The sequence below is a fragment of the Notamacropus eugenii genome, chromosome 1, assembly GCF_028372415.1.
Source record: "Notamacropus eugenii isolate mMacEug1 chromosome 1, mMacEug1.pri_v2, whole genome shotgun sequence".
NCBI classification, from domain to species: Eukaryota; Metazoa; Chordata; class Mammalia; order Diprotodontia; family Macropodidae; genus Notamacropus; species Notamacropus eugenii.
This window is the reverse complement of record NC_092872.1, coordinates 80,887,122-80,909,537: the sequence shown is the minus strand read 5'-3', so window position 1 is coordinate 80,909,537 and position 22,416 is coordinate 80,887,122. Positions and strand designations below refer to the sequence as shown.

At 38.4% G+C, this 22,416-nt stretch overlaps 1 protein-coding gene across 1 annotated transcript in view; it reads left to right on the top strand.

Moving 5' to 3' along the window:
- The window catches only part of USP31 (ubiquitin specific peptidase 31), a 122,499-nt gene that overhangs the window by 39,310 nt on the left and 60,773 nt on the right, over positions 1–22,416 (top strand). The window contains exons 2-5 of the mRNA XM_072607218.1: positions 14,490–14,627; positions 15,595–15,683; positions 20,756–20,848; positions 21,591–21,726. Of these exons, the coding sequence (XP_072463319.1) occupies positions 14,490–14,627; positions 15,595–15,683; positions 20,756–20,848; positions 21,591–21,726 (456 nt within the window). The remainder of the gene's footprint in view (positions 1–14,489; positions 14,628–15,594; positions 15,684–20,755; positions 20,849–21,590; positions 21,727–22,416) is intronic.

The following is a 22,416-nucleotide window of genomic DNA, read 5'->3' as shown; positions in this document are numbered from 1 at the left end:
AAAACATGGCAAGTCCTCAAAGAGATGGGAGTCCCATACCATCGTTGTTTTGAGGGTAAGGACCAGGTTTTACTCTTTGTATTTTCTATAGTAACTAGCCCAGTACCTTGTACATGACAGGTGCTCCATGAATACAGTGTAATATCTGTTATAGGGGTTCTTAACCTATTTTGTGCAATGGACCCATTTAGCGACTGGGTGAGACCTCTACATCCTTTCTATTTGCCTCAGTTTCCTCATCTGTAAAATGAGTTGGAAAAGGAAATGGCAAACCACTCAATATCTTTGCTAAGAAAAAACCTTGCATAGGGTCACAAAGAGCTGAACATGACTGAAATGACTCAATAACATTTTTTGTTGAGGAATATAACATTTTAGTTTTTTGCATAGTTGAAGAATATTTCAAAATTGATTTGTAAATACTTATAAAATTTCTAAATATTTCTAAAATGTACTGTGTACTTTTCACACTTCTATGCCTTCTTATATTATTGAACTTTGTTGAAGATGTAGATGAAGCCTACACATGGCTGAATAACTTATCTACATCTACCTTTCCTCAGGGGTAGCCAGCTTGTTCTTCTTTTCCCCTCTCCCACTTTTCTTCTCTCTACCTCCTTCTTCTAGTGGGGCAGGGACCAAATGGTGGAGATATTATGTTGTTCCAGGAAGACAAGACTAGCTTAGACTGGGTGAGCTTAGGCTTAATCAGAGTAGTGTGAGTAGGCTTTTAAATTACTACAGACTTCTCAACTTGAGTACTAGCAAACTACAGGCACTGGACACGTGTCTAGGGATGATTTTCCGTGGTATAGCATCTGCTATCAAGGCTCTGGGCAAAACTGTGTTCTTTGGACTTTCCCACCTGTCTCCTTTCCCCTCCCCTTCCCATATCTGGTATGACAGCAAGATATCCTTTTTTTCTCCAAAGTCTACCACCCCACCCAAGCTAGCCTTCCTATAATTTGCCTTGTACTCTGAATTTGTCCTTGTGCTCTCCACCATCAAGCATAAACTCCCATATGGGTTTAGTCTCTTCAGAAATATTGATATGACAGTTTGGTTAAATCCGCTGCCCCTAAGGTTGGAGTGACTATTAGATTTTGCTCCTTTTGGTTTGTTTTGATTGGTCTCCTTGTCTCAAGGCTTTCCTAATTCCCGTCCATCCTCTGCTCAGCTCCCAGAGTGATCTTCCTAAAGTACAAGTCTGACCATATCACCTTTCTACTCACTAAATTCCAGTGACTCTCTCTTACCTCCAAAACCAAAAATAAAATCCTTTTTGGCCTTTAAAACCCTTTACAACCTGACTCCTTCCCACTTTTCCAGTCTTCTTACACTTTATACCTCTCCACATACTAAACAGTCCAGCCACACTAGCCCACTTGTAGTTCTTTGCACATAGTATTCCTTGATTTAGTGCTTTTTCAATGGCTGTCCCCCATGCCTGGACTCTTGCTCCTGCTTTAATCAGCCTCCCGACTTTCCTGATTTCATTCAAGATTCCCCTTAGATCCCACTTTCTGCAGGAGAGTGTTCTCTTCCCTGTTAGAGAGTGGGCTCCTTGGGGACAGACTTAATTTTGCCTTACTACAAAGCAAGTGCTTAATAAATTTTTGTTGATTGATTGGCCTTCAAAAGAGGAATTTCCTTATCTAAGTGAATCTCCCCAGCAGTGCAATGCCTGGAGATTTTTGAGCATGGAAACTTCTGGTGCTGCCCCTAGTCTCCCCCCACCCCCAACCATTCTTTGCAGACATGAGCTGTATTCTGTGGGGCTCAAGAAAAAGTGGGAGGGGGAAGAGACACAAGGACCCCAGGAAATATTCGAAACTTTGAATGAAATAGGTAAGCCATTACTGCGCGGCACAGTGGTGGGAGTGGGGAAGGGATCTTGATAGGCCGTGGGAATGGGAATTTAATAGCACTTTTACTAAGTATGCGGAGAGCTGCAGTGGGCCAAAACAACGGGGAGAACCACAGCAGCCAGAACCCCGCCTGCTCCCAGTGCTGAAGGCAGGCTCCACGTAATTACAGAGTGTAGGAATGCCTTAATCTTACCCACCCCAGGCTCCGAGGAAATCCCTGTGGGGCCTGTTGGGGCATCCTTTGGTAAAGTTCACTGGCCTCTTTCTTAAAGGAAATGGGCTTACCTGGAGATACCTGAAAAGTAAATAAACAAACCAAAGATTTCCAAAGTAAAAGTAAACCCATTTAGAGCAAACTGTCCCAGATAGAGAGCCGGTGGCCCAGGGCAAAAATAGCCAGGAGTTTAAGAGTTTGGGAATTTAAAGAAAGGGGGAGTATTTGAAAGTCATTCTGAGAGGAAGGAGGAAGAATGGCCCATTTTCCTTAGAGGAGGGTCTACTATATTTAGGGGTAGCCTCCTATGTCTTCATTTATTTATTCCTTCATGGTTGGAAGGAATTCAGGAGGGGTGAGTTCCTTTGGGCCTATTGATTGTGAGGGACGGCGGAATTAGGCTTGACTTTTTCTCTCTCCATCCCTCCCTTGCTGTAAAAACTTTAAGAGGCATCGGATAATAGCACCTCAATTCCCAGTTGATTTCTTAGAGGAGCCCAGTAAGCAATGGGGCCTGTTGGTAAAGGACAGTTAAAGGACAGAAGAAGTCCTAGAAAGGGAGGTAAGAAGTGGACAAAGATGAAAAGTATGAAGCAGTTTCTTTAGCTGGTCCTAAAGGTATTCAGACTTTGTGACCTATTTGAATGATACAGGAATAACCACCTCATCTAACATTCTAGGGGTGGGTTAGGGTGGACCCCAAACTTTTAAAAAATACATTATATTGCCATATTTTGTTTTTAATTACCAGTGTATCTCTCTTCCCAGAGAGCTGTCCCTTGTAATAAAGAATAAGAAGGAAAAGAAATTGAATGAACACTAATCAACATTTCAAAAAGTCTGATGTTATATGTAATATTCCTCACCCATAACCTTCTACATTTTCAAATAATTGGGGGAGGTGCCTTTCCATATTCCTTCAGGCATCAAAGCTTTTCAGAATATCATTTTAACATTTTTTCTTTATAACTATTTGTATTTTTGTCTTATCTCTTTATTAGACTCCGAGCTCCATAAAAACTAGAACTGTATTTTCCCCCTAAGTTTTGTTTACTTCTGCATCTATTCCAGTACTTTGCATATTGTAGGTATAAAATAAATATTTATTTTTTACTGTTTATAGGATTGTGGGTCTGAATGCAAAAATATGCTCTGACTGTTGTTCTTTTAAAAGAATGGAATGGAGTAAATATTTATTTAGCACCTACTGTATATTCCAAGCTCTGTGCTAAGTGCTTCTTTACAAATATTATAAGTATTGACTCGTTTGATAATGCTGAACTGATAACTGAAATGTTTAAACCCACTGGTGTCTGGGTGTGGTGGTGCATGCCTGTGATCTCTGGTACTGGGGGGCTGAGGCGTGATCTTAATGCTGAACTGTTCTAAGCTGACTGGATGAGTCCTGCACTGATATGATGAGCCTCTGGGAGCTGGGAGTGAAGGAAGAATGTTGAACTAGATTGCCTAAGGAGGAGTAAAATGGACCATGTTGGAAATAAAGCACATTGTAGCTTATGAGCAGTTGTCAGGGGCCCATAGGTCCATGGGGATGCAGTATGTGTAAGAAAGAAAAGAAGAAAGAGATGGAGAGGGGGGAGGAAGGAAGGAAAGAAAGAAGAAAGGAAGGACAGACAGCAACAGAGCCTTAACTAGCCAAAGCTATACCTGTGGCAGTTTCAGTTACATAGAGAGGCATGGCGGCACCAAGGTGAATCTTATCAAGTACGCTTCCATTGCTGTAAGGGAGTTGGAGAGGGAAAGTAGGTCTTTGGGACATGGACCAAGATGGGGAGGAATCATGTACCCATCCATATAAGGTCCATATTCACAGTGGCTAGTTTTAGCTCTTCACAGAGGAAGGCTTCTAGCACATTAGGAAGATCCTCTCCTGAGGTTTTATGTGGTCAGTAAACAAGCATTTATTAAATGCTTACTGTATGCTAGGCATTGTGCAAGTACTAGAACTACAGATCCTAGGAGAAAGGCAGTCTTTGCCCTCTGGAAACTCACATTCTAGCGGGAAAAGATGATATCAAAAGGGAAAGTGAAAAGAGGAGGGGGAGAGACAAAGACCTGGGTGCAGGGAGGTAGTAGAGGAAGTTCAGAATGCATCTTGGGAACAACATAGACCTGGCTGGCCTAGGTGTCCTCCTCAAATGGAGATTGTGCTGAAGGTTCTTCCAATGTAAGAATTCTGGTGCTGGATTGTGGCTTCTGGATGAAGAACTGGGGCCTGGTAGAAGTCCTGGAGAGGATCAAGGGAACATAAATAAGGACTACTTGGTATTAGAAGACTTGTATGCATTTCAGGCCACAATGATGGAAGACTTACTCATATCTAGGAGATTCAATTCAATGCAACAAATATTTATTAAGTCCCTTCCTTGTGCCAGAAGGGATACTGGGGATACAAAGACTAAATTGAAATAGTTTCTGCCCTTAAGGAGCTTACATTCTATCTGAGGGGATGTAACACATACTTAGCTAAATATAATTTTAAGAGGAGGGTGAGTGCTGTGAGAAATGAGCCCATCTAACAAGCCCCCGACTGTGAAAAACATGCTCACCTTAAACACAGAACCATACCTGTTGTGAAATCAGGAAAGCTTTTATTAATATTTATGTCCATTCCCCCCTGAATGTCTCCTCTGCCCATAAGGTTATAGGAAGGCTGCAACATGTTCAGAAAAATGGAGCTTCTTATACTGTTTTCCGAACTTTGGATCTCTCTTGACACTGTCCCCTGGCCATATGACTTTATGTTCTCCTCTCCGATAGACTTTTCCTCAGACAGTTCATCAAGCCTTCGAATTAGTTTCTGATCATGCTAGGTCACAGGTCACAACCCTTATCACCCAGAACTGTGGAAAACAGAACTTCCATGTTTCCTACAGTGCTAATAACAGTAGCTAGGTAAAGCCTTTTGTAGGAAGTGATACCTTGAGATCTGCTTTGAAGAAAACTAGGGAGTCTAATCAGTCAAAGTGTTAAGTTTAGGTCATGGGCTTACAGATAGTCTGGGGTCTGAGGGCCAGGTTAAGGAATATGGATGGAATTTGTAAAGTAATAAGGGAGCCCACTGATGATTCAAAGGAAGGGAATAACATGCTTTAAACTGTGATTAAAGTGGCTCATGCGCTTATTTCCTTTATAAAGTGACAAGTGCTATGCTAACAGACTTTAAACATGTAGGAGACCAGCATTCAGTGTCTTCATAGGACCTGAGTTGAAGTCCTGGCTTTGCTATTTACCCTCTGTGTACCACTGGACAAGTTACTTAACCATCTGTAAAGTGGGAATAATAATATTTTCACTACTTAAAATGCTGGTCATAAGAAAAGTACTTTGTAAAGCCATGAGTTTTTTTTTATATAAGGCTAAGTAGGAATAGTGGCAGTTTTTGAACTCAGCAATTGTGTCATCAGCCAGCCTTGATTAGGTGCCTACTGTGGGTCAGGCACTATGCTAAGTGCTGGGTATACAAAGAAAGAGAAAAACAGTCCCTGTTTTCAAGATTTACAGTTGATGACCTGGGTTTGCATTGTGGCTCTGTTATCTGCTACCTGTGTGACCTTGGGACTATCACTTCCCCTTTGAAGGCTTCAGTTTCCTTATCTGTAAAATGAGAGGGAATTAGATTAGATGATCTATAAAGTCCTGTTCAGCTCAAAATCCTTGCTATCTTCTGTTACTTCTGCTGCAACCACTGTGGAATCTAGAGATCGGGGTGAGCCAGGTCTGATTTGGGAGATAACTGAGGATGACAGTGTTAGGAGAGGGGTGTGGTGGGTAGGACTGTGCTAAGTGTTCTGAGGGGAGCCCTTAGGAGTTTGAATGCTTATAATGTGGTTTGGGGGACAGGGACTGGTGTGGAGTTCTGGTTTCAGTGCAGCTTAAGCCCTGAATCAAAATGACTGGTATACTTAGTCAAACTCACATAGTGTTGGGGGGGGAGGGAGCTGAAGAAAGGGTGATATTGGGGTCCTTAACAGGGACTTATCAGTCAGCGTATTTATTGTATTTCAAGTTGATGACAGGATGATACACAAAAAACAAATGCATCTTGAGTAATGATTTATAGCTACCATTCATAGAGAGCTTTAAGGTTTGTAAGACATTTGGCACATCTCATTTGTTCCTCCTCCAACCCTATGTTGATAAGTTGTAGGTGTTATTATTGTGCTAATTTTCATGGGCTCAGAAGCTAAAGTTAAGGAGGAGGTTAAGAGACTCACCCAGGCCATCTTCCTATGGTACCATCAGCTTCCTGTGAAATGAGTGTGTAGTTAACTCTTCTTTTCCTCTGACTGATGTTTGTGTGTTCTCAGCGATACATGTGCACATTGTTCCTCTCCATAGAAATAGCTGCATATTGATTTAAACCCAAGTTGATGCTCAAGTAACTGGAAACCCTTTGTAAAAGTGGGTTTTGATCCAAATACTGTACATTAAAAAATTCTCAGCACAAATCAATATTACTATAATTGGAAAAGAGACAGAAATGAGAGCAACTCCCCTTTGTAAGGGGGGCGAATTTATGGAAATCTAATTTCTGTTTCCTGTATCTTGTTGTTGTCTGTTTTTCATCTGTACTGGAGGTTGATGGTGACATTTGCTTTAAACTTGTGTTGACTGTGAGCCAACACTTTAGTTTTGTTTGGTTATGTTATAATTTAATCTTAATGTAAAGGTGAAATCTAAAATTGAGGAAGGGATTAAGAAGAGAGATGCTATATTCTAAGTGCTTTCTGAATGAAGTAAACAGTGCATATAGGTGAAGGAGGATAGGAGCCTTTTAAGCCAGTATTCAGTGTAGATAGATGACCTCAGCTGACTCTGATCTTGGCACTAGAACAGTTATTGTATTTATATGGCACAGTGGTAAGACTACTCTGTCTTGACTTTCATCTCTGGGTAGCAGAGCTGCTTAGACCAGTTTAAAATTTTTAAATAACATTTATGAATAGTGCAGGTATTTATAAAAGGAGCAATGCAGCCCCCATCCCCAAAATAAAACCACCTTCATATCAATTTGATGATGGACATGTCTCCTAGGAGAGATCTTTGTGTCTGCTCACTCCTTTTCATCATCTCTTAGCCCTCTTTGTTTTCTTTAGCATCCCAGCAGAGCCAAGCAGCTCTTATACCTTGCAACTTGATCCTTTGTCATAATGCTGGAATATGACCCTTGAATTCCCCCTCCATCCCTCAATAGTAAAATCTTAGTCAGATTACCTTGAACTTACAACTAATTGGAATGTTTCGGGATTTATATTCCAGGGAAAGATGCAATTTTCAACAAAGTAAGCAGTCATTTTTTATATACTCTTGAATAATCTGTACTACACTTGACTTTAAAACAACAGGCAGTTATCAAGCATTTATTAAGTGTTTTTCCTTTGACAGGCTCTATCCTAAGTTTTGGGGTTAGAAAGAAAGGCAAAAAAGTGTCTCTGCTCATATTGTAATGGGGGTCAGGGTGGGAAGATAATACGTTAGGTACATATGTTACATACGTAAAGTAGATAGAAGTAATCTCAGTGGAAAAGGCATTAGCAGGTGGGGTGGGATGGGAGAGGATCTCTTTCAGAAAGTAGAATTTGAGCTGAGCCTTGTAGGAAGCCAGGCAAGCAAAATCAAAGTCCCAAACAATTAAGCATAAATTTGCCACTAGTTACATTTAAAAATTTATCAACATCCAAACACCCATAATAGATTATGAATTGCTTTCTTATTAATTTTTTAATTTACAAAAATAAAATTTCTTCCCTCTCAACTCACCAGCATTAAAAAGGAAAAGTAAACAAAACTCTTGTAACAAAGATGCACATAATCAATCAAAACAAATGCCTCCATTGACCATATAAAAATCATATCTCATTGTGCACTGTGTCAGGCGGTGTGTGTTTCATGATTAGTCCTCTGGAGTTATGGCTGCTCACTACATGGATCAAAGTACTTAAAGCTTTCAAAGTTGTAAGTTTTACAGTGTTGCTGTGATTGTATAAATTGTTTTCCTTGTTTTGCTTACTTCTCTCTGCATAGCTTCATATAGATTTTCCCAGGTTTCACTGAAACTGTGCATTACATCATTTCTTATGGTAGAGCAGTATTCCATTACATTCCTAATGCATATTTGTTTAGGCATTCCCCAATTAATGGGCGTCTCCTTGGCTTTCAGTTCTTTGCTACTACAAAAACCTCTCTAGATTTTAGTGACTTTTTGGCCATCCTTCCTAATTGTTTTACACAGTGGCCGAACCAATTCACAGTTCCACCAAGAGTGTACCTGTTTTCCTGCAGTCCTTCACAATCTTTGTCATTTCCCCTTTTTGTCAGCTTTGCCAGTATTATAGTTGTGAGGTAGAACCTCAAATTTCCTTTAATCTTGTCTAATTATTGGTGATTTGTAGTACATGGAGGGGAGTAAGATTACTGGAAAGGTAGGAAGGAGCAAGTTTATGGAAAGCTTTAAAAGAGGAAGATTTTTTTAGGTTTTATCCTGGTAATAATAGGGAGTTGGAGTTTATTATATAGCAGGGTGACCTGGTCAGACCTGAGCTTAAGGGAGATCAGTTTGACAACTGAGTAGAGGATGGACATTTATCTGGCATCAATGTGAATGTAATTGTAAAGGACAAATTAAGAAGCCATCAGAATTAATGGAAAATAGAGAGAGATTTGAGGCCAGGAGACCAAGCAGTAGGCTAGTGCAATTAAACAGAAATTAGGGGTTGAGGGCCTTTGAGGAATGGCATTATCAGAGGAGGGAAGGGGCTGGTGGGAGCATGAAAGGCTTAGGGTAATACCTAGGTTTCAAGCCTGGGAGAGTGGGAGGACAATAGTACCCTTGACAGTAAATAGGAAAGTTAGGAAGAGGGTAGGATTTGGGGTGGGGGGAAGGTAACAAATTCGGTTTTGGACATATTGAGTTTAAGATTCTGAGACATTCAGTTTGAGATGCCCAAAAGGCAGATGTAGATACAAGACTGAATGTCAGGAAAGAGGTTAGAAATGAACAAATAGGTAATAGAAAATTGGAAAAAAATCGAGTAGCTGGGAAGTAAGGAAGTGGAGGAAGCCTTATTTAGACCAGTACACTGAAAAGACTGTTAGGTAAAAGACATAAAAATATCAAATTGCTTACCATCTCAGGGAAGGGGTATGGGAGGGGAGGAAGAGAATTTGGAACTCAAAGTTTTTGTTTTTGTTTTTAAATTTTATTTTATTATTATTATTTTTTAATGTTTTACAATCACTGCCATAAAATTAAGATTTTATCCCCCCCACACCTGCCCCCCACTACCCTCCTCCCTCCCCACAACAGCATACAATTCTGTATAGGTTCTACATATACTTTCCTATTGAGTACATTTTCACTATAGTCATGCTATGTAGTCCAACTAAAATAAATGGAAGAAATCATATAACAAATCAAAACATGATACACAAACACACATACACATACACACAAACATGATCTGCTACATTCTGCAAATGACTTCCATATTTCTTTCTCTGAGTGTGGAAGGCGTTTTGCCTTAGAAAACCACCATTGGGATTTTTTTTTTTAAATAAGTTCTTGCGCTATTACGAAATTCCAAGTCTACCAGAAAAAACTCTTGCACACTGTGGTCCTTGCTGTGCACAAAGTTCTCCTGGTTCTGGTCCTTTCACTCAGTATCAGATCATATAAGTCCTTCCAGGCCTCTCTGAAATCTTCTTGTTCATCATTTCTTATGGCACAATAGTACTCCATTACATTCATATACCATAATTTATTCAGCCATTCCCCAGTTGATGGGCATCCCCTTGACTTCCAGTTTTTGGCAACTACATAGAGTGCTGCTATAAATATTTTTGTACATGTGGGACCCTTTCTGATTTTTATGATCTCTTGGGGATACAGTCCTAGTAGCGATATTGCTGGGTCAAAGGGTATGCACATTTTTGTAGCCCTTTGGGCATAGGAACTCAAAGTTTTTAAAAAATGAATGTTAAAAATGGTTTATTACATGTAATTGGGAAAAATAAAGTATTATTCAAAAAAAGTAAGAATAGGATATAAGATAGATGGAGCTTTAGGGACAAATATGGTATCTATTCCCCTTCTCTCTCCCTCCCCTCCCCCCATAAGACTCATGCTTATTTTTAGGTATAGGGGAATGAGCCTAGGAGGAAATAAAATGAAGATGGAGAGAAATTTAGCAAATTCAATTCAAGCACCATTTATTAAGCAACTATGTTTAAGGTAGCATATTAGGGGCTAGAGTTACAAAGATGAAAAAATGATACAATTTGGTTGGTAGGGATATGTACTGTAATAAGTATAATACAAAGTAGGGCATGGTAGAGACAAAGATCTGAAAGGCAGAGATAAAGAAGGAATGCATTCCAGATGTGGAGGGTGGATATACATGTGTAGTGGTAAAAAATGGCATTTCCAGCTTGGGAAACAATAGTGCAGTTTGGTTGGAATATAGTGTCTGAAGGGGAATGATGTGAAGTAAAAGTGGAGAGGCCAGTGGAAGCCAGACTGTTTGGGCCCAGAATGGTACGCTGATGTATTTGCAATTTACCCTATCGGAAAAGGCATCCATTGGATGTTTTTGAGTAGGGCAGTGTTGATCATTTTGTCACTTGTATGAAGGTGGCACTAGAGAGAAGAGGCACAGAAATAAGGAGACCAATTAGGAGGCTCCTCTAGCAGTGGAGGCAAAAGGTGATGAAGATAATAATGAGGCAGTGCTAGTACAAGCAGAGAAGAGGGGACCTATGTGAGAGAGAATGGGCAAATGGAATCTATAGAATTTGGCAACAGATTAAATGTGGGGTGGTATAAGGACGTTAAGAATCAGAGATGACTTGAGATTTTGAGACTGGGTGACAAAAGATGGTGGCTTCAACAGGAATAGGGAAGTTGGGCAGGAGGACTGAGTTTTGTAGGGGTTATTAGTTTAGTTTTAGAGATGTTAATTTTGACATCACAGTCAATATCTTGGTAGACTTGGCAGTTGAAAGTTGGGATTGGTGTTGGATAGATTCTGAGTTTATCTGCATAAAAGTGAGTTTTGAGTTTATGGAATGAATGAGATTAGCAAGGGAGAAAATGTAGAGGACTGTTGATAGGCCCTTGGGAATCACTCACTCTTAGGGGTGAGAGGATAATAAACCAGTGAAAGAAAAAGCAATTTGGAGGTCGGACCAGTTTTAGAGCAGTGAATTGGAAGTCAAGGGAAAAGGGAATATTCAGGGAGAGTCAGGTGTACACCATGTCAGATGCTGTAGGAAAGTTTGAAATGCATGAAGAATATGAATAGATTTGGAAGGGGGAACATTGTGGGAGAGATTAAAGATGTCCAGAGTACTATAACCCCCCACAGGTCTGCAACTCTGTGTGTGTGTGTGTGTGTGTGTGTGTGTGTGTGTGTGTGTGTGTTTATAGTAATCCTTGAAATATTGGCTGAATTAAATTGAGAGCACAGAGGGAAGAGTCACATAAAGGAATATGGACATATTTTTTCTCTGATAACAGGAATAGAGGAATTTGGTCATATAAAAAATAATGCTATACATTTTAAAAGTCAGATCCCAGGTTAAGTATCTGTACACTATCCACAAGCTGCTTGGGTCACTGACAGTAAAATGCTGTGCCCAGTGTCTCATACATACATATGTATTATCTATATGTCTGTCTGTCTGTCTGTCTGCCTTTATCTTACCTTACCTTCCTCTCTCACAGAGTAGCTGTGAAGAAAGTGCTTTACAGGCCTTTAAATTTAGTACAAATATGAATTACTATTTTCACATGGATTATCTTGATTGATTATTTTGACAGTCCTGTAAGCAGAATACATATTATCATTTTTTAGAAAAATGTAAGAGAGGGAAGGTAGAGAGCTGGTAGCATGAAAGTTCCAAACTTTTTAGTGAAGTTAGAATAGGGTCTTTGGTTGAGTGAGGATAGGACAGGAGGATTAAGAGAATTTTTTTCTTGGTATTTAAAATAAAAGACATCCTAGAATTCTGAGATTAAGAAGCCTTGTATGAACCACCAGAACTAGGAAAACTATCATACACACATACACATGCATGCACAAACAATTCCCTAACAAAACTGAATGCTGTGTAACGTAATGACTAGTAGTTGACCCTGAAGAAAAGTTGAGCTCATTCCCACCTTTGCAGAGGTAGAGGACTACAAGTGCAGAATATTGCACATACTGTTAGTCTTGATATGTTGGGTAGCTTTGCTGAACTGGTTATCTTTTTTATTTCCCTTTTCATTCTTTAATATAGGTCATGACTGTCTGAGTATGTTAAGGGGAAGGGAAATGCTTGGAAATGAAGGGGACATAAAAACAGAAAACATCAATAAAAAGAAAAAAGTTAAACTAAAAAAAAGACCACAGGAAGCATTCTACAATTCTATTGAATTGAATATCTCTGTAGTACATAGAGTGCTTGGCCTGGAGCCAGGAAGATTTGCCTTTCTGAGTTCAAATCCAGCCTCAGATACTCACTAGCTGTGTGACCCTGGGCAAGTCACTTAACTCTATTTACCTCAGTTGCCTCATCTGTAAAATGAGCTAGAAAAGGAAATGGCAAACCACTCCAGTGTCTTTGCCAAGAAAACCCCAATCGGGGTAATGAAGAGTTGGGCATGGCTGAAAATGACTGAACAACAACAACTCCTCTCTTTCAATTGCCTCTGTGTCTCTGGGTGAAGGTGTTTTATTAGTTCAGGAAACACCAGGACTTCCTTTATTTTCAAGGTTTTTATGATTGTTCTTTTTGCTCACCTCCTGGCAAAAGCTTTGTTTTCTCTTCAGGGAATCTAAAAATGCATTAGCCATGGATTTATGCCAAACTTTTGATTATTCTAGGCATCTTCTACTTTGTATTTTCTGTAAGTCACTAAAGCATTAATTTGAAAACTATGATTTTCTCTTGTGTTGTTATTGGACCAACTGGTAGCATTCTGTGCTTCATTTGGTGCTCTTTCTATGTCTCTATTCAATTTAATTTCATTAAAAGACTTTTTATTGAATGTTTACTAGATGCAGTACTGTCAAAGGTGCTGCTCTTATTATGCTTAGGAAGCACACAATGTAGTTGGATGCAGTAAGAACTGAAAGAGATCCAAGAGTCTTAGTAGACTTGCAAGCTCGATATGAATTAGCAGTATGATATGACAGCCTTAAAAACTAGTTCAATCTTGGCCATAGATTAAAGGAATAGGGAGGTGATAGTCTTTCAGTTCTTTTCCTTTTCAGACCTCATTTGGAGTATTGCATTCAGTTCTGAAGATCACAGTTTAAGAAGGACATTGTTAACCCACAGAGTGTCCAGAGGAGGGCAACTAGGGTAGTGGAAAGCCATGAATGTACATCATATGAGGAGGATTGGTTGAAGGAATTGGGCTTATTTAACTTGGAAAAGAGGAGACTCATCGGGACTTGAAGGGCCTGTGTGTGTGTGTGTGTGTGTGTGTGTGTGTGTGTGTGTGTGTGTGTGTGTGTATGTGTGTGTGTGTGAGAGAGAGAGAGAGAGAGAGAAAGAGAGAGAGAGAAAGAGAGAGAGAGAGAAAGTTTTTTGTTCTGTTTGCCTCCACAGGTAGAGTTATAAAGAGAGCAAGTTAGGCTTCATCTCAGGAAAAACTTCCCAATAATTAAAGGAGCCCCAAAGTGAAAATGGGTTGCCTTGAGAAGCAGTGGGGTCTCTCACCTTGGGCATATTCAGGAGAAGCTGAACCACTTTTTATTTGGTATGTGAAAGAGGGAATTCCTTTTGTGTTTGTGTTGGCTAGTGGCTGCTGGCCTTTTCATTCTCAGATACTATGGTTCTTCTGACGACAAAGTCAGTGAAAACTACACTGGAAGGCAGACCAGAAGCGAAGTCTCTATCTTAGTAGTTTCTATTCATTTTGATGAACTAGTTTTTTTCCTATAGAATCACTAATCACTAAACACTTTTAATCTCCCTTCCATTACATAAAAACTGTAAGTGAGATGTGAACCAAGGTGCTCTGGGGATTCAGAGGTAGGAAAGCTTTCACATCATGTTGCAGGAAAAGTCTTCATGAAGAAAGTCACATTTGACAAACAGGATTTCAGTAAACAGAAATAATTGGGGGAAGACATGTAGCAAGCCTCTCATTGTCTGGTAATGAGTTTATCATTGTCATTCACTTCCTGTATTTTTTTGAATTCTTCAATTTACTTTAAAAAGCAAGATGGGTCCTAAAAATTTGAAGACAAAAAAACGTTCTATTTCCAGTGTGTTTGTTGAGCCAAATATAAAACATTTGATGAAGTCTAGCATCCTGAATTTGGGGGAGTAAAGAAAGAGTTTATTTTTAAAGCTAGAGCCATACTGATCTAGAATGATTTATATACTTGCAGAGCATTGTCTCAAAGAATGCACTACAGTATCGAGGGAATTCCCAGCATGATGCCCAGGAGTTTCTGCTATGGCTTTTGGACCGTGTGCATGAAGATCTCAACAATTTTGTGAAACAGAGCGGCCGACCTCCCCTGAAGGTAAGGGAATTTATTTGTTTCTCTTTCTGTTCTTTTGATTGGAGGTCTAGTTTTTTTTTTTTTAAAGTACCTGGATGTAACAAATATACAAGAAGAAGGTTAGAAGGAAAGCCCGTCCTTCCAAATTGTTGCATTATTTTTTGCAGAGTTTGCATTTAGTTAAATCAATACAATGGAGTAAAAAGATCTGGATAAGCTGTAAAATATATGCGCAAATAGTGAAGGCATTTCATATGCCTACAACTGTTCTTGAAACAGTAGAGGATTAAAGAGATGTTTAAGTATCAGATCAGTAAACAAATCAATGAAAATATGAAGTAGTATGCCTATGACTAACTGTCAGAGTAAGTGATAGAGGTGATTCATGCTGCTTGTGAACTGAGTTTGTCCTTGCAACCTTGGAAGATACAGGGTTTGACCTAGGCCCTAAAGCAGAGGAAAGATGTATGTTCATGGATAGGAAAAGGGGATAGCATTCCAGGTAGGGGAAACTCTGAACAAAGGTAAGGATCTAGGAAAGATAACAGTCTATTTGAGAAGAGAGATGGTGAATAAACCAGTGTGGATTTCCATCTCATTAGCCGTTTTTACTTAGGTGATCAATGATGAAATTCAATAAACAAGTATCTTTCACTAGGACTTCTGGAGCCAGGAAGGCCTAAATTCAAATCTTGCCTTACGTACTTAACAAGTCAGTTATGACCTCTCTCTCTCATTTCTATCATCTCTAAAATGAGGATAATTACAGCACCTACTTAACAGGGTTATTGTTATCAAATGGGATATTTTAAAAAATGCACACCAATCTTAAAGTGCTCTGTAAGTGTTGACTGATATTATCCTTATTCTTACTGTTTCTGACATATATCCTTCTGTAGAAATTTAGAAAATATTTGTGAATTTTAAAAGCTAACCTCTAGGGAAGAATTGATATTTCCAGTTTAGAGACTTGTGCTTTCTTTTTCAGCCTCCATTAGAAGATGATGTAGTGCCTGAGGGACCTTCCTTTCCAGTCAGTAGCACATTTGTACAAGAACTTTTTCAAGCCCAGTACAGGTATAGTACGTCGTGAGCTTTGTGGAACGCATGGCAGTATATGGAACCGCTGTTGTATATAGGACAATGAGCCTCTTTTAATCCCTGCAGGGGGAGGAAAGCTTCATGTGATACACACTAACAATTAGCTACACAGCCCTCTGTTTTGTTCTTTTAGTCTGGTGGTAGCTGATTCTTTGTTCTTTGCGAATATAGGAACATAAGAAATTTAACACTGTGTCAGTCCTGTGGTCCATCCATCTCTGGTAGTGGTGAACATTGGAGAATGTTTGTGTGGGAGGATACAACTTTCCATCAGGTCCCTAACTTCAAAGACTGGGAATGTATACTTCCTGATATTTTAATTTCCCATTATATTGAATTTACTTAGTCCCTCCTCCCTTAAAAAAAGAAGGCACAAAACTATATTTATAGTTGATGTCAACAATTGGGATAATGACCTTCATATATTTAATGGTATACCTGCTGTGAAAAGTTATATAGTCCCCCCTGCTTTGGATCCCGCTAAATTACATCTCTGTACACAGCATTCTCACCACTGGTGAAGATTTGTACCATTTGATACACTGTAGCTAAAGCATTCCATTTAAAAATGAAACTGAAAGCGATTACAGTGGATCTTTTCTTTGAGGAGGGAGTTTGGATAGAATGTATCAATTGCTGGCTTTATCTGCATGTACATATGCATATGAATATAAGTACAGCTACAGTTATAAATATATATTTATATTTGTACACACATACATATGGATACATATCAAATTAACATTAGTAGAAGATGCTGCCTTGGCCATAGAAATAATCTTTTATTTAAGACAGGTTTCTATCTGTGAAATGTTGACACATTTCCTTAGTGCACATACAGTGATTTGTTGTTTGTAGATCTGATTATTTTGTTTGTTTTGTTCTTTTAAGCCTTTTTGTCTTTTCCTCTTAGCTTTGAAAATAACCTGGTTTACTTTGGAGATTCTGGTTCAGGTCTTGTTCCACTTACTGCTCTCTTCTAATCTTTTAACTTGAGCACTTGTCATTCCTTAGTTCTCACTGTGGGGTCTCCCCTGCCATAAACAAAATCCTACAGCAAACAGCAAGTTCAATAACTAAGACTGAAAATATCCACATAATGTTTTCGTAAAATTTGTGCATTTAAATATATCTCATAAATTAGATAAATGTGCTTTGTAAATAATAAAAGTGCTATATATTTAAAATATTATAATGATTATTAAAATATCATTGTATCATGAAATGTTAATAGATAAATAACGAAATAATCCACCATAGAGATTGATGAAATGAAGAAGTGAAAAATACAGGACTTTTCTTTCAGTTGAGTTACATTAAGATCCTCAATATTTTGTTAATAATGGACTACTGGGGAAAATGGGGAAATTACTTTGTTACATAGCACATATGTTATACTATTTTGTAAACTAGGCTTCTATCTTCCTCTCTGTTGGGGAATCTTCCCTCAGTTACCTGGTGATCTAATATAGGAAGTTAGGGAGTAACTGATGTTTACACTACCAACTAATTTTTTCTTCCTTAAGGGAAGTTTGGCACTTACCAACAAATTTTAAATTGGTGGAATATCTGTGGGAATGTTGTTTGATGGCTACTTCAGGCGACTGTTCCTCTCTGCCCCCAAATTAGCTTCTTACTGGGAAGAGGAGAAGGAATCGACTGCCTGAGGCAACTTCCCTTCCTTTCACAAGTAGCTTTTCACCACCATGAAAACTAGAATAGAGAGTCTGGAACATCATTCATGCCTGGAATGAAGAACTTCTCCGATGTGTGGATTTACTGATACTCTGTCTTAAGGAAGTTACTGTGTTTCTAATGATTGAAACTAAGTCCTTCTAGGAGAAAAGACTAATCTTAAAAGTTGTTTCTTTACTTCTTCCTAAATTATTTATTTGTGAGCTACTCGTGGTCTTTTTTTATTATTAATCACTAGTTACTTGTTTCCTAGTTTTGACTTATAATTATGGAATCTTGTAGGTGGAAAGAATTTCAGGTCATTTAGTTAAACCTGTGCCTGACAAGAAATTCCCTTTACAATGTTCCCAGCAAGATTATCTAGCCCAGTCTTTTTTTTTTTTTTTTGGAGGCAAGTGGGGTTAAGTGACTTGCCCAGGCTCACACAACTAGTAAGTGTCTGAGGCCAAATTTGAACTCAGTTCTTCCAGACTCCAGGGCTGATACTATATCCACTGTGCCACCTAGTTGCTCCTAGCTCAGTCCTGAAGACTCCACTGATAGAAAACTTTCCCCTAAGTTAGCATATTCCAAGTTTGGACAACTGCAGACTGTCAGCAAGTTTTCCCATTATATCTAGCCAAAGCCTACTTTTCAGCAACTTCTACTCATAGTTTTTTCTTACAAAGCCAAGCAAAACAAAGCTAATCCCTTTTCTACATGACAACCTATCATATATTGAAAGGAAGTTATCATGTCTTTCTTAAGTTTTTTTTCCTGCCTGGAGAGAAGCCAACATCTCCAGTTCCTCCAAACAAATCCTTTTATGACATGTTTTTGGTTCTGAGTTGACTTATCATCCTAGTCACCCTTCTCTCTAGATCCTCCAGCATTTAGGAACCTGATTATGGTATTTTAGGGCAAAATATAGCATGATTATTATGTCCTTCATCCTGGACACTATTTTTCTCCCAATATGGCATAAGATTGAATTTGATTTTTTTTGACATTGTATTCTTGACTGAGTCTATTAAACCGCCCAGGTCTTTAAAATTTTTTAAATTTAATTTATTTCAGTGAGCCAAAAAATCTATTTTCTCATCCACTTTCTCCATTAAGAAACAAAACAATACCCTGTAACAGATATACATGTTCCAAACAAACACCCACATTGGCCATGTCCAGAAAATATGTCATTCTGTACCCTAAGAATATCACCTCTTTGGTAGAACATAGATAGCATGCTTAATTATTAGTTCCTTGGAATTATGGTTGGCTGTTATATTGATCAAAGTTCTTAAGGCTTTCAAATATGTTTATCATGTCATTGTTACTGTATAAAATAATTGCCTACTCTGTATCAGTTCATAAAAGTCTTCTAAGTTTTCTCTGAAACTATCCCTTCCATCATTCCTTACAGATCACAGGTCTTTTTCTTTTCTTTGTTTCTTTTCCTTTCCTTTTCTTCTTTCCTTCCTTTTTTTTTAAATGAGAGCTATTACATAGCTATATCTTTCCCATCTTGTGCTTGGGATTGTTTTCTTTGAGCCAATGTCAGATTTATATTAATCCCTATTAAATCTTAGGAGATTTGGTATACCCTTATAGCTTATTGATCTCTTTTTGCATCTTTACCAGACTCTTTCTGCCCTACCCTTTTGTGTTATGTTCAAATTTGGTAAGCATGCCTTAAGGACAGAACCCTTTGGGAGCTCTACAAGAACACTCCCTCTGAGTTGACTTTGAACCATGAATGACTGTTTTTTTTTTGGCCCAGCCATTTATTCAGTTCTGAAATCATCTATCTTTACTTTCATTTAGTCCATCTTATTCACAATAGTCTGAGAGACTTTATACAGTACCTGCTAAAATTCAAGCATACTATGTTTATGGAATTTCCTTGATTTGCCAGTCTAGTAGCACTGCCCAAAAAACCCAAAACAAAACAAAAAAAGAGATAATGTTGATCTGGCATGCCCCTTTTTTGATGAAGCTATGCTGGCCTTCAGGGATCACCTTTTTTCCTTTCTAAATGCCCCATAATTCATCATCTTAATAACACATACTAGAATTTTTCTAGGAAATTGACTTTAAGTTCACTGGCCTATGGTTTGAATGATTTTCCTAGCTTGAAATCCATTTTATTTGACAGAGGAAACAGAAACAAAATAAAAGTTTACTGTTCATACCTTTTGTCAGTAGTTTATCATCATTGTCTCATCTCCCCAGAACGGAATTCCTACTGCTTCTCTGGGTATCTTCCTGCTTTCCATGAATCTTTTAAAAATATCCTTCTTTTGTCTTTAGAATTCATGATAAAACTCATCTTCTGTGGTTTAGCATGCTGATATTATTCTCATAGTATTGTACTGTTTTCCATGTTAATTTATCTACTCATGCTTCCATCTTCCATACATATCTTTTTAAACTTATCTGATTTAATCAGTAAGTAACTTGTGTAGTCACATGCATGTCTAGTACCTCTCCCCTTCCTTTGTTTATTGGAAGTATTTTGTATCCGTATCATCAAAATTTCATTCTTGTGGGCTTCCCATTCTTATTGGATCTGACTTCCTTTGTAGAATTGTAGATGAATACAATCTTACCTCTTCTTTCTTGGAGATCTTTGGTTTGAAGGTAAAATTGATTTGAATATTTCCAAAATATCTAAAGCTCTGGACCATTATTGTTGAATTTCTGAGGAGTGGAATAATTTCAATATTAGATCAATTTTGTTCATCATTATTAAATGCTTACTACAGGCAGGGCTTTGCTGGTGGAATGGAGAGGCTGCTGTGAGAAAGAAAGAGCTGTAACCCGCATCTCTGCCTTTGGGGAGTTAATCTCATAGGAGAGATAAGCCAAATACATGAATAATTATAGTTTAAGTGCCAGAAGATAGAGGCACAACAAAATACTTTGGAGAAGGGAGAGATACCATCTGATAGGGAGGAATATCTCACAAATGTTTATGAACAGTGTTCTGTGTGGCTTAGCTACATGTAAAAACAGAGTTGGTTTTCTTGATTCCCTTCCCTGTCCCTCCTTTTAAACATTTGAATTTTGACATCATAGTAATTTTATGTGATGATATTTGATGAATAGTGACCTAGTGTTATAGTTACTGAGTTTCTATGAAAGATTTATTATACATATGTGTGCTTTTGCTCATATCTGATATATATCATATATATCTGACATAATAAATAATATTAAATCATATCTGATTTAGAAAAACTAAAACCCTAGAATAAGAGTGTTTTCATTACTGTCCCCCCCCTCCCCCTTTTTGACTGCTTAATGAAAGGGGATCTTCTGCGTACTGGGACTAAGTTCTAACAATGTTGCTCTGTCTCATGCTTTTGTTTTTGAAGATCTTCTCTGACTTGTCCTCATTGCCAGAAGCAGAGTAACACTTTTGATCCTTTCCTCTGCATCTCCTTGCCCATTCCTCTGCCCCACACAAGGTAAGAATGGAGCTGATTTCACCAAGACTGTTTATGTAGTGTGTCGTCCGTCTTTCTCCCTTCCCCAATACTGACGTTGGCCAGGAGAATACAGCACAAGAAACAGGGTTCTGGACTAAGTTAAGACATTCTTTAATAAACCCTTGAAGAATTATTTCTCTACATTTACAGGGTGTACAGATCTTGGTGGTAGTTACATGAGGGCTGGAAGCTATTCTGTTCAATTAGTCCTTGCTGGGCATGTTGTCTGTCGAGTGGAGAAGACCATGGCCAGTCAGTTGGCCAAACATTTGTTAATCTTCTACTGTGTTCTAGGTGGTATGCTTGATGCTGGGGATAAAAAGACAAAAATGAATCATTGCCTGCCCCCAGGAATCATAACCCTGTTGAGGAAACAACACATACACTTAGAAATAAATACAAAATACCTACAAAGTGAAGCAACTGTGAAGCAATTTCTATCAGGTAGAGGGGAGACACTGGTGTCTAGTGGAATCGGTGGCTCCCTTTTGTATACTATCCTATTAGTAAAATCAGTCTTTGTAGAATACCTTTTCTTGAGGTCAAACCATTATTTGAACTATCTAGATCCAAAGAAGTTACTCTGTTTGGTTTGCAAATAGTAAGTGGTCTGGAGGTAGATTCACCATTGAGTCAGCTCAGGTCAGATTTGTTTATTATAGGTGTTAGCTGAAATGTGAACAACCTGCCTAAAGGAAAGACTCAACTTTGATCTGTGCAGGCCTCTCTATGTCACAGTCGTGTATCAAGGAAAATGCTCTCACTGCATGAGAATCGGGGTGGCTGTGCCTCTGTCTGGGACTGTAGCTAAGCTTCGGGAAGCAGTGTCTGTGGAAACTAAGATCCCTACTGATCAGGTAAGGAGGAACATTGCCCATGTGCCTGAAATTTCTTTTAATCTGTCACCCCTCAGTTAAGTGGTTAGTATTATTTTAGTATTTTTAAGTATTTTTATGCCCAATATAGAAATGGATTTTTAAAAAAATCACTACATCATTGGGGGAGGGATATTTCAAGACGATGTTGACCAATATCTTATTTTTTGTTTGTTTTAGTTACATACACCCTCCCCCCCACATCTTTTGAAGAAATATAAACAAGATGAGAGATTTTGTTACAGGTTTTACCAAAGTCTAAAAGTCTCCTGGGAATATGGAAACAAAAACTCCTAATGAGTCCAAATTACTTTATAATCATTCTTGTTTATTCTCAAGGAGATATGAAATCAATAAAAGTATTATCCCAATGTTAGCCAACAAACAGGCTTGTTTCTTATATATTGCCTAGTGATTCACCCAATAGCTAAAGCAAATCAGTTTTCAAATTGGTAAAGAGTGGTGGTTGTAGGGGAAGCCTACTATCACTCATTACGGTTGAATGCTTTTCTCTTTAGCCAAGTACTTGAACTGATAATTTGGATCAGAATTCCTTGACCTTTTTAGGTGGAGACAAATAAATGGAAATTGTCAATGCTTTTTATGTAAATCTTCCATGTAGTAGTCTCTTTAAATCGAATCAAACTAGTTTTAGCCTGTTTTTAACTAAAC